Below are 12,167 nucleotides of genomic sequence, written 5' to 3' on the forward strand. Positions count from 1 at the left end.
ATTGTTTCATTTCCTCTACAAATATTTCTGTATGCATCTCTAAATATTAATAACAAAATACAAACAGTCCATGATATCATATGACCTTGAGACAAATTAGTAGTAACTCCTAATGTATCACATTAAATATTCAGTCAGTTTTCAAGGTTTTCCTATTTTCTTATAAATTATTATCATCATTATCTTATAGTTATATTAATTAATTAATTTATTTATTTATTTTTGACCAGTGTCTCACTCTGTCGCCCAGGCTGGAGTGCAGTGGCGAGATTTTGGCTTAATGCAATTTCCACCTTCTGCGTTCAAGCAATTCTCTGCCTCAGCCTCCCAAGTAGCTGGGATTACAGGTGCCTGCCACCAGGCCTGGCTAATTTTTGTATTTTTAGTAGAGATGGGCTTTCACCATCTTGGCCAGGCTGGTCTTGAACTTCTGACCTTGTGATCCACCCACCTCGACCTCCCAAAGTGCTGGGATTACAGGTGTGAGCCACCGTGCCCACCCTCTTATAGTTAATTGGGATCTGAATAAGGAGTATACGTTAAAATTAGATGATAAGACGCTTAAGTTTCCTTTGATATCTTTGAGTATATCACCTACATGTGTCACCTACATCTTTTTTCACTTACACTCTATTGGTTCCTTTAGTTATGATTGAAGAAACCAGATTATTTATCCTGTGGTGTTTCAACATTCTGCATTTTTCTGATTGCATTCTGTGGTATTATTTATTGAACCTGTGATATAGTTTGGATGTCCCCTCCAAATCTCATTGATATGGTTTGATCTATGTCCCCACCCAGATCTCGTCTTGAATTATGACCCCCATGTGTGCATACAGGGACTTGGTGGGAGGTGATTGGACCATGTAAGTAGTTCCCCCATGATGTTCTTGTGATAGTGAGAGAGTTCTCGTGACATATGGTAGTTTAATAATTGTCTGGCATTTCCTCTTTGCTCTCTCTCTCTCCTGCTGCCATGTTAAGATGTGCTTTGCTTCTCCTTCACCCTCTGTGATGATTGTAAGTTTCCTGAGGCCTCCACAGCCATGCATAACTGTGAGTCGATTAAACCTTCCTTTATAAATTATCCAGTCTCAGGTAGTTTCTTTATAGCAGTGTGAAAATGTACTAATATACTCATGTTGAGATATAACCCCAAATGTTGGAGGTGGGGTCTTGTGGGAGGTGTTTGGGTCATGGGGACAGATTCCTCATAACTTGGTGCTGTCCCACTGATGGTGAGTGAGTTCTCAGAAGATCTGTTGTTTAAAAGTGTGTGACACCTCCCCAACTTGCTCTCTTGCTCCCAGTCTCTCCATGTGAGAAGACTGCTCCCACTTTGCCTTCTGCCATGAATGGAAGCCTCCTGAGGCCTCCCCAAAAGCTGAGCAGATGCCAGCACCATGCTTCCTGTAAAGGCTGCAGACCTGTGAGCCAATTAAACCTTTTTTCTTTATAAATTACCCAGCCTCAGGTATTTCTTTATAGCAACAGAAAAACAACCTAAGACAACATGTGTCGTGCCCCCTGTATTTCTGTAAATATAGAGCTTCAGTCAGATTCAGAATTGATTTATTTGTCAAAACTAATTGAAATACCAAGCAAACATCTGCCTCAGTGAATGGCCACTATTTCTTCTACAATTACATTCATGTTCCATTTGAATTTCACTTTGTATTATCCCTTTTCTTTTTTCTTTTTTTTTTTTTTTTGCAGTTTCATGTTTGTTGACCACTTCCCTCTTTTGATTATTCATTTTTGTAAAATGTCACGTGGGCTTTTCACTGGGAGACAAGGAGGCAAGACAGTGGCATGCTTTGTTCTCTCTATAAACTCAGTAACAAATATGCAGTGACTGGCAACCTCATACTTTGAAAGAAATGATGGGTCACTGATCATTATTGCATCTGTTATTTATGTTGTGATCTGTGGACTGAAGAACTCACACAAAGTTTGTACTTTGTGTAATTACTCACAGTTAAACTGAATTTGGAACGATGTTGGGGAACTCACGTTATTTAATTAAATCATGGTTATTGTAACTAGGTGGAGAAATGATGACCTGTACCTCTTTTTTTCCTGATGTTTTCTTTTATACCTGCAATAAACATTTACAATTTTCCTTATATAGATTTGAAATTTCTTTTTTTTTTTTTTTTTTTTTTTTTGAGACAGAGTCTCGCTCTGTCGCCCAGGCTGGAGTGCAGTGGTGCAATCTCGGCTCACTGCAAGCTCCGCCCCCCCAGGTTCACGCCATTCTCCTGCCTCAGCCTCTCCGAGTAGCTGGGACTACAGGCGCCCGCCACCACGCCCGGCTAATTTTTTGTATTTTTAGTAGAGACGGGGTTTCACCGTGGTCTCGATCTCCTAACCTCGTGATCCGCCCGCCTCGGCCTCCCAAAGTGCTGGGATTACAAGCGTGAGCCACCGCGCCTGGCCAGATTTGAAATTTTCTATCAATTCTAAAAATATTTTAGTTCTTGTTGCTCTTGTGATTCACCCTTTATACTACATTTTATAAATAAGCTTCACTGGCATATAGTATACAGGACAGTTTTTAGTGTCTATATTTAATAGCTTTTAATGGATTGCTTGACTTTGTTTTAAAATTTTGAGTAGATACATCACCTGAGAATTTAAAAGTCTGTCTTTTCCATTCATATATTTGTTTATCTTAGTGGTTTTGCTGTTGTATGTAGTATGTTGTATGTTGCGGTATGTTGTATGTTGTATGTATGTTGTTGTGTTGTTGTATGTTGTATGTATGTTGTTGTATTGTTGTATGTTGTATGTTGTCTTATGTTGTTGTGTTGTTGTATGTTGTATGTATGTTGTTGTATTGTTGTATGTTGTATGTTGTATGTTGTCTCCAAGTTTTCTACCACCAACCTCTCCAGACTTGTCTCCTCAAGAGATATTGTACTCTAGGACTGGCCGTACCAAACTTTCCATTCCAGGAACTCAACCTGGGCTTTTTTATCTCCTCACCTCTGGAAAGACTATTCTTAAAATTCCCTATTTCTGGATGCTCTTCATTTCATTCTCTCCCCACTTATTGGGTCACTTCTGGGCATCCTTTAGGTTTCAGTTTTGATGTTACTTCTTCCTGTGCAGCCTGCCCTCACTCACCAAGACTGAGGTTGGCACTCTCCTCCCTGTGGATTCCACAGCCCCTGTGCTCACCCTGAATGTGCTACTTGTCACTCATATAAAAATCATCTCCCTCCATGTAACTTCATGGTAACCTCGCTGTGATTCTCCCAGGTATAAATCTTCAGTAGGTACGGACACATCAGCCCCAACACACACGAACCACATAAGCCTTCATATTCTAATCATGGTTTAATACCAAGACAGTTTCAACTGAATTGTCTAGACACAGTGGAAAATATGAAGAAAGAAAGACTCAGTTGAGGAAACATGGAGGCTGACTTTGATGAGTTTCTTCGTAACTTGATAAGGAGAAAATACTTAGGGCAGCCTTGAACTGAGAAGCTTGGTAAGCTTTAGTTAGTAGAATTTAGCTAGTGGCATTCCACTCTAAGTTGCTTTTTATTATAAAACAACTATTGCCGTAATACATTATTACTTTTATTAACAAAAATAAAATTTCCCCAGTGCATTATTTGAGGCTTAGAATAAAGGTTGAGAACAAGATAGGTCTGCGAATTTAAGTGCCCACTACCTAGAGGGTACCTGCCCTGGATCTGAAGTTAATTTCAAAAGACATCTGGGAGTAGGAAATCTCAGAATTCAATTGACTCCAAGAAGTTCCTTGGGGATCCAGATCCTGTTTAGACTCTGGAATTCAGAAGCTCAAAGTTAGCCTAATATATACTCCTTGAGTCAATATATTTTCCTAATATATACTCCTTGAGTCATTGTGGTCTACACTGATCCACTAGGGTCAATGAAGTGCCTGGATCTCTGCAATCTATCAGGTTGTCTGATAGGTGGCTCCTATGGACCTATAGTCATTGACACTCATTCCAGGCTGTCGGGAAATGTCTCTGTGTAGAGAGGTTTTACTGGTCTTCCTGGACACCCTGGGGAATACTGAGAAGAGAAATATGAGTGATAACTACACGGTTTTAGAAAGAGAAATGTTTGTGTGGCAAGGCTGGAGAGGAGGCAAATACTCAGTGATCATAATTGAAACCAGCCACACACACCAAAACCGTTTGCTATAGCAAAGCTGACCTGAGAATTGTTGTTTGATGGTTTTTGGTTTCTGTTCATTGCTCTCTCACCAATGAAGTCTCCTGTCCTGGAACCAGCCACCTCCTTGGCAGGGACCCCAGCACTCTCCAGGGCTCCATAGGTGCATTCCAGAAGCAATTTCTGCTGAGGGTCCAGACATTCAGCTTCCAAGTCACTAATTCCAAACAAGTTATTGTCAAATTCACTCAATCTACAAAGAACAAAATGGCATTAAATGGCCTCTGAAGAATACCTACTTAGATTAGTACTTATGCATTTTTTTTCTTCTGTAAAATGCGGTTGCCAAATTTTCAGATTATGTTGGCTCATCTCATGTAATCATTAGTTTCTGTTACCTTTTACTTTCTGGTTTTGTTTTGTTTTGTTTTGTTTTTCTTGAGATGGAGTCTCGCTCTGTTGCTTAGGTGGGACCAGGCTGGTGTGCTGTGATGTGATCTCGGTTCACTGCAACCTCTGCCTCCCAGGTTCAAGCGATCTTCCTGCCTCAGCCTCCTGAGTAGCTGGGATTACAGGTGCATGCCACCATGCCCAGCTAATTTTGTATTTTTAGTAGAGACAGAGTTTTGTCATGTTGGCCAGGCTGGTCTCAAACTCCTGACCTCAAGTGATCCTCCTGCCTCAGCCTCCCAAAGTGCTGGGATTACAGGTGTGAGCCACCTTGCCCAGCCCTAGTTTCTGTTAGCTGTTATTTTGTTTAATACTAGATAATTGTAAAGCACATCATAAACTAGGTGATTTCTTTGGGGCCCTGATAGAGTTTGGATATGTGTCCCACCCAAATCGCATCTTGAATTATAATCTTCAGTATTGGAGGTGGGGCCTGGAGAAAGGTGACTGGATCATGGGGGTGGAATTCTCATGAGTGGTTTAGCATCACCCTCTTGATGCTGTCTTCACCATAGTGAGTGTCTTCTCATGAGATCTAGATAGTGAGTGACTTCTCATGAGATCTAGCTAGTGAGTGATTTCTCGTGAGATCTAGCTGTTTGAAAGTGTGTGGCACCTCACGCTGTCTCTCAATACTGCTTTCCCCATGTGAGGTGCCTGCTCCCCCTTTGCCTTCTGCTATGATTGGAAGCTTCCTGAGGCCCCCCCAGAAGCCAATGCTAGTATACTTCCTGTACAGCCTGCAGAACCATGAGCCAGTTAAATCTCTTTTATGAATTACCCAGTCTCAGGTATTTCCTTATAGCAATGCAATAATGAACTAATGTAGGCCCACTCCTGCTCTCTTCTGTCTTACCAACAATACCGGGTATGGTTCAGATGGAATTACTGGATAAAGTACTAGATTAAAAGGTTCAAGGAATTTCTTTATACATTCTCGCCTGTTTATATCAGTTTCAATCAAATACGGAGCCAGCACATTTGCTTACTAAGAAATATAATAAAGACTATAAAAACAGGAGTTGCAGGTTGAGGAAAGAGGAAGTAAGGGGAAATGACCATTTAGGTTTCTAGTTTGGATGACTACAAAAAATGTAAGACAAATGAAGGCAAGAGAGACTTTGTAGTAGGGCAATTTTAGGTCTACCCGGGATAGATACAGGAGTAGGGAACAGACTTGGGTGGAAAAATGTAAAGAAATAGCATGCTGAGCATGTTGAGAAGAAATTAAAAAGTTAAAGGGCCCTAACAGTAAATCACTAAAGAATTTCATTGGCTGGGTGCAGTGGCTCACACCTGTAATGCCAGCACTTTGGGAGGCCAAGGTGGGTAGATCACTTGAGCTCAGGAGTTTGAGACCAGCCTGGCCAACATGGCCAAACCCTGTCTCTGCTAAAAATACAAAATTAGCTGGGCTTGGTGGTGTGCACCTATCATCTCAGCTACTCAGGAGGCTAAGGCAGGAGAATCACCTGAACCCAGGAGGCAGAGGTTACAGTGAGCTGAGATCGCTCCACTGCACTCCAGCCTTGGCGACAAAGTGAGACCCTGTCTCAAAAAAGAAAAAAAAAGAGCCAGGTGTAGTGGCTCACGCCTGTAATCCCAGCACTTTGGGAGGCCGAGGTTGGCAGATCACCTGAGGTCAGGAGTTTGAGACCAGCCTGGCCAACATGGTGAAACCCCATCTCGACTAAAAATACAAAAATTAGCTAGGTGTGGTGGCACATGCCTGTAATCCCAGCTACTCAGGCAGGCTGAGGCAGGAGAATCACTGGAACTCAGGAGATGGAGGTTGCAGTGAGCCAAGACCACACCACTGCACTCCAGCCTGGGTGACAGAGTGTGACCATGTCTCAAAAAAAAAAAAAAAAAGAAAAAAGAATTTCATTAACAGGATTTGAAATAAACTAACCAGATGAACTATTTTTGGAAATTCCAGCAATAATCTTACCTTTCAATAGAAGCAACTCTTCTTGCCCGGCTTTTACCTGGCTTGGTGTCATCTGCATCATACCATCCTTCAATATTAAGCCTTTCTGGTAAAATCTCTACCATGCAGTTTCTGCCTTCCATAAGCACTTGCCAGAAGTTGTCAATTCCCTCTCCTATTAGAAAATTATAATCTAAAAAATTATTCACTCTGGTCGTAAAATAAATACACAGAATCAAAACAAACAAAAAAAAACCCTTTGTATGAATTATATCATGTAATCTTCATATGCAGTAGCTAGAATATTACTTATGTTCTTACACGTAATAAAACTGAAACTAACAGAGGTTAAATATTTTTCTTTTTTCTTTTTTTTTTTTTGAGGTGGAGTCTCGCTCTGTTGCCCAGGCTGGAGTGCAATGGCGCAATCTCGGCTCACTGCAAGTCCTGCCTTCCGGGTTCACGCCATTTTCCTGCCTCAGCCTTCAGAGTAGCTGGGACTACAGGCGTCCCCCCACCACGCCCAGCTAATTTTTTTGTATTTTTAGTAGAGACGGGGTTTCACCGTGTTAGCCAGGATGGTCTCGATCGCCTGACCTCGTAATCTGCCCGCCTCGGCCTCCGAAAGTTCTGGGATTACAGGCCTGAACCACGGTACCCGGCTGAGGTTAAATATTTTTCAAGCTATCTTAACGCTGGTAGGTAGTAGAGTTGGAATTCAAACAAAAAGTCTAGCTTCTGACTCCATGCTCCTAACTACCACTTGCCATACCATACTCATACCCAGATTCCTGTCCTCATTTTTTAAAAATCTTGCCTGTGTGCTTGTCAAGAATGTGTAGCCTTTCATTGTTGAGTCCTGGCCTCGATATATACCTATTAAAACAAATGTGTTCATTAGGTTGTTCAGATTGTCTATATCTACTTTTTTGCATTTTAAAAAATTTCCTTGAGTTATTAATAATTGAGAAAAGTACATTAAAAAATCTATGAATTAATTTGTCAATTTCTTTACAAAACTCTATAAATGTTTGCTTTATCCATTTTGAGTCTATTTCATTAGGTATATATAAGTTGGCCGGGCGCGGTGGCTCACGCTTGTAATCCCAGCACTTTGGGAGGCCGAGGCGGGCGGATCACGAGGTCAGGAGATCGAGACCACGGTGAAACCCCGTCTCTACTAAAAATACAAAAAATTAGCCGGGCGTGGTGGCGGGCGCCTGTAGTCCCAGCTACTCGGAGAGGCTGAGGCAGGAGAATGGCATGAACCCGGGAGGCGGAGCTTGCAGTGAGCCAAGATTGCGCCACTGCACTCCAGCCTGGGCGACAGAGCAAGACTCCGTCTCAAAAAAAAAAAAAAAAAAAAAAAAAATATAAGTTTAGATTGTTACCTACCTAATAAATCAAATTCTTTGCAATCATTGTAGTTACCTACTTTTTCCCTAAAGATGCTTTCTTTATTTCTTAAAGGTTGTCTGATTTTAATATAATTGCTATTTTGATTAATATTTGCTATTTGCCATAAATATCTTTCCTTTCCTTTTTTTTTTTACTTTTAATCTTTCTGTTTTTCTGGTTCAGGTGTATCTCCTTATGGCATAGAGACTGATTTTGTTTTATAATTTAACCTGATAATCTCTTTTTAAAACGGCAACTGTAGCCCATTCAATTTATTGTAATTATTAATATATTGAGATGTTTCCAGTATTTTACTTTTGTTTTTTATTTGCCTTTTTTTTTTTTTTTTTTTTTTTTTTTTGAGGTAGAGTCTCTTTCTGTCAACCAGGCTGGAGTGCAGTGGTGCAATTTTGGCTCACTGCAGCCTCTGCCTCCTGGGTTCAAGCGATTCTGCTGCCTTAGCCTCCTGAGTAGCTGGGACTACAGGCACGCACCACCACGCCCTGCTAATTTTTGTATTTTTTTTAGTAGAGATAGGGTTTCACCATGTTGGCCAGCCTGGTCTCAAACTCCTGACCTCAGGTGATCCACCCACCTCGGCCTCCCAAAGTGCTGGAATTACAGGCGTGAGCCACTGTGCCTGGCTTTGTTCTTTTTTCTTTTTCATTTACTCACCTGCTTCTAGGATTCATTGATGCTTCCTTAATATTTTCTCAAACCATTTTTATATTTCTATTGGTATGAATGTTACACACTCTATTCTACTCTTTTAGTGATTATCCTAAAATGATACCCTGAATACCTGAGTTAATAAGACCTAAATTGAATATGTTAACCCCTTTCCTGAAAAATACTCACCACCCCTCTATACTTACATGCTATTGTTGCTCAATATTTTACATGTTCCTTTTTTAACACCACAAATTAGACATCACATTATTATTTTTTACAATGTTCATTTAGATTTACCTACATAATTACCAATGTTCTGGGTCATCATTCCTTTGCACATTCTAGACATTACTTCTGCATTTTTTTTTTTTTTTTTTTGAGATGGAGTCTTGCTCTGTCACCCAGACTGGAATGCAGTGGTGTGATCTCAGCTCAGTTCAAGCTCCACCTCCCGGGTTCACGCCATTCTCCTGCCTCAGCCTCCAGAGTAGCTGGGACTACAGGCACCCGCCACCACGCCTGTCTAATTTTTTGTATTTTTAGTAGAGATCGGGTTTCACCGTGTTAGCCAGGATGGTCTTGATCTCCTGACCTCATGATCCACCCGCCTTGGATGCCCAAAGTGCTGGGATTACAGGTGGGAGCCACTGCGCCTGGCCTACTTCTGCATCTTTATCCTCCTTCCTGAAATAGATCCTTTAGACATTACTTTAGTCCCTTGGTAATAAATGCTGCAGTTTTTTGTTTATCTACAAATTGTCTTTATTTTATCTGCATTCATAGAAGGTACATTCTCTGGAATACTTCTAGGTTGAGAATTCTTTGCTCTCAGCATTCTGAAGATATCGTTCCACTTCCTTCTGGCTTCTATTGTTGCATTTAGAAAAGTGCTATCAGTTCACCATTATTGTTCTTTGTGAGTGATCAGTCTTTTCTCTCTCACTATTATTAGAATCTCTTTTTGTTTGGTATCTGCAGTTTTATTACAATATATCTAGATTTGAATTTCTTATGTATCCTGTTTATAGTCATTAGGCCTCTTGTATCACTAGTTTCTAATTGAAATAAAGTAGGGGTTGTATTCCAGGAGACTTGTCTTGAGTTATGGCTCCTTAGCTGGGACATGGTGTTAACTAAAATTGTATGTTAAATTAGGGGAATTGTTTGACTCTAACCAGAATGACTTCTCTAATACAAAGACAGAAATTTAATACATTTCTGATGAATTGAATTTATGTCTACACACTGTTTCTTTTTTGATTACTTTTTAGAGTAGAGTCTTTCTCTGTCACTCAGGCTGAAGTACAGTGGTGTGATCATAGCTCACTGAAGCCTTGAACTCCTGGGCTCAAGCAGTCCTCCCACCTCAGCCTCCTGAGTAGCTGGGACTACAGGCATAAGCCACCACACCCAGCTAATTTTTGCTTGTTTGTTTTTTGGTGTTTTGTTTTGTTTTGTTTTGTTGGTATAGATGAGTTCTCTCTATGTTGCCCAGGCTGGCCTCAAGCAGTCCTCTCATCTCAGCCTCCCAAAGTGCTGGGATAACAGGCATGAGCCACTGTGCCTGGCCCTCTGCACACAGTTTCTAAAGAGGAGTTCTATAGGCCTGGCATGGTGGCTCACGCCTGTAATCCCAGCACTTTGGGAGGCCGAGGTGGGTAGATCACCTGAGGTCAGGAGTTCGAGAGCAGCCTGGCCAACATGGTGAAACTCTATCTCTAAAAAATATACAAAAAATAGTCAGGCATGTGGTGGACGCCTGTAATCGCAGCTACGCAGGAGGCTGAGGCAGGAGAACTGCTTGAACCCAGAAGGCGGAGGTTGCAGTGAGCCCAGATTTCCCCACTGCACTCCAGCGTGGGCGACAGAGTGAGCCTTCACCTTAAAATAAATAACATAACATAACATAACATAACATAACATAACATAACATAACATAACTTACCACAAGGGTTGTTTTAGTAATGTAGGCATTATATAGGATAAGATTATTGTAACTTTATCACTCTTACCTCCTGGAAAATTGCATCCTATTCCCACAATTGCAATCTCATCTTTTTTTTCATGTTTGATTAATCTGATTGGCAGCTAAAAAAATAAATAAATAAAAGAATGAAAGATCAGGAAAATAAAATCTCTTTTCTCAAATTAAGAAACCAATGGGGGCTTGGTTAAATTACTCAATTTATACATCACATTCTTGTTAGAACTAACAATTCTTCATCTTGCATTCTTGGCACTTCTTGTATCAGCACATCTTGTATTTTTTTCCTTTTCTTTTTCTTTTTTTTTTTTTTGAGAGAGAGTCTCATTCTGTCACCCAGGCTGGAGTGCAGTGGAGTGATCTTGGCTCACTGCAACCTCTGCCTCCCAGGTTCAAGTGATTCTTCCGCCTCAGCCTCTGGAGTAGCTGGGATTACAAGTGCCCACCATCATGCCTGGCTAATTTTGTATTTTTAGTAGAGATAGGGTTTTGCCATACTGGTCAAGCTGGTCTCGAACTCCTGACCTCAGGTGATCCACCTGCCTCAACCTCCCAAAGTGCTGGGATTACAGGCCTGAGCCACCGCATCCAACCATGTCTTGTATGTTTCCAAGGATGTTTACACAGCAAACATAGGAATAATGTCTTCCTCTAGGTCAGAGGATAGATTTGTTTGCTGTACAATGATAATGACTTTCTGGAAGGGAGAGGGGTTTGTTTGTAGCACTTCATATTTTTTAGCACTTCAATTTTTTTTATTGAGGTTTCTTAAGTTCAAGTCTTCTTAGCTGTCACACAAGCTCACTGTGTGTGCAAAGGACTTTCTCACGGCACAGCAGCCAGCATGGGCTTCATGTGCACGTTCATTCTCCTTGGTCCCCCACACTCCTTCCAAGTCTCACTGCACAAAACAGAGCAGCCAGGTGGAAGGTGCACCTGCCATGTGTTGGTCACAGCCAAGGAACCCTGCACGTAAGAAATCCACTATTTTCAGAGGGCTACTAACACACCTGTCCATCACAGCATCCGTGATATGCGGCAGGCTCACCTTTAGATGATGAGTAGGGAAAGCTCAGTTCCTTCACAGTGTTTGGCAGTTTGGCATTTATCAAACCCTCCCTACCCCCAGAAACTTCGATGCTTCAAGCAATAGATTTAGAAATTTGCTTAATACCTATTCTGATATTATAACCTGAGTTAATAGTACTTCCAATTGGAAGGTGTACTTCAAATTATTTATAAATAGCCATTGCTTGCTTACCCAGGACCAGACTTTTTGTGCATCCCAAAGAAAACAGATCCCATTTCTTTACTACCCATGTATTCCCTAGGAGTAAAGTGGGTCAAATGGAGAAAAGGTCAGATGAATTTATCTTTATCTACATGTCTAAAATTGTATTAAAGTCTCAAAAAAGTGCTTGGAGCCAACTGGTGGATTATAGCTTTCATCTATTTGAATTGAAATGAGTTCAAGTCATGGAGCCAGGGATAAACCTTTTTATATCAGCTTCTCAGGGATTTGTGGGCCACAGACTCGGAAGATAGAAGATTTTCTCTTTTCTTCAGAGCATAATG

At 41.0% G+C, this 12,167-nt stretch overlaps 1 protein-coding gene and 1 long non-coding RNA gene across 4 annotated transcripts in view; one reads left to right on the forward strand and one right to left on the reverse strand.

Annotated features, from left to right (window-relative positions):
* Window positions 1-982: 982 nt before the first annotated feature.
* The window catches only part of LOC134736351 (uncharacterized), a 44,028-nt gene continuing 32,843 nt past the window's right edge, over window positions 983-12,167 (forward strand). The window contains exon 1 of the long non-coding RNA XR_010120313.1: window positions 983-1,056. This is a non-coding gene — a long non-coding RNA (uncharacterized lncRNA). The remainder of the gene's footprint in view (window positions 1,057-12,167) is intronic.
* Window positions 2,813-12,167, reverse strand: part of LOC129480752 (putative uncharacterized protein encoded by LINC00614) — a 29,140-nt gene continuing 19,785 nt past the window's right edge. The window contains exons 1-3 of one of the 3 annotated variants that reach the window (XM_063637329.1): window positions 10,621-11,045; window positions 6,560-6,713; window positions 2,813-4,411 (exon numbers count right to left, since the gene is read on the reverse strand). In XM_063637329.1, coding sequence (XP_063493399.1) covers window positions 4,147-4,411; window positions 6,560-6,681 — 387 coding nt within the window. In that variant the 5' untranslated portion in view covers window positions 6,682-6,713; window positions 10,621-11,045 and the 3' untranslated portion in view covers window positions 2,813-4,146. Of the gene's footprint in view, window positions 4,412-6,559; window positions 7,222-10,620; window positions 11,046-12,167 lie in introns of those variants that run through there. The other 2 variants (XR_010120305.1, XM_063637330.1) reach the window with 2 other exon arrangements.

Source organism: Symphalangus syndactylus, chromosome 4 (assembly GCF_028878055.3).
Source record: "Symphalangus syndactylus isolate Jambi chromosome 4, NHGRI_mSymSyn1-v2.1_pri, whole genome shotgun sequence".
Classification (NCBI taxonomy): domain Eukaryota; kingdom Metazoa; phylum Chordata; class Mammalia; order Primates; family Hylobatidae; genus Symphalangus; species Symphalangus syndactylus.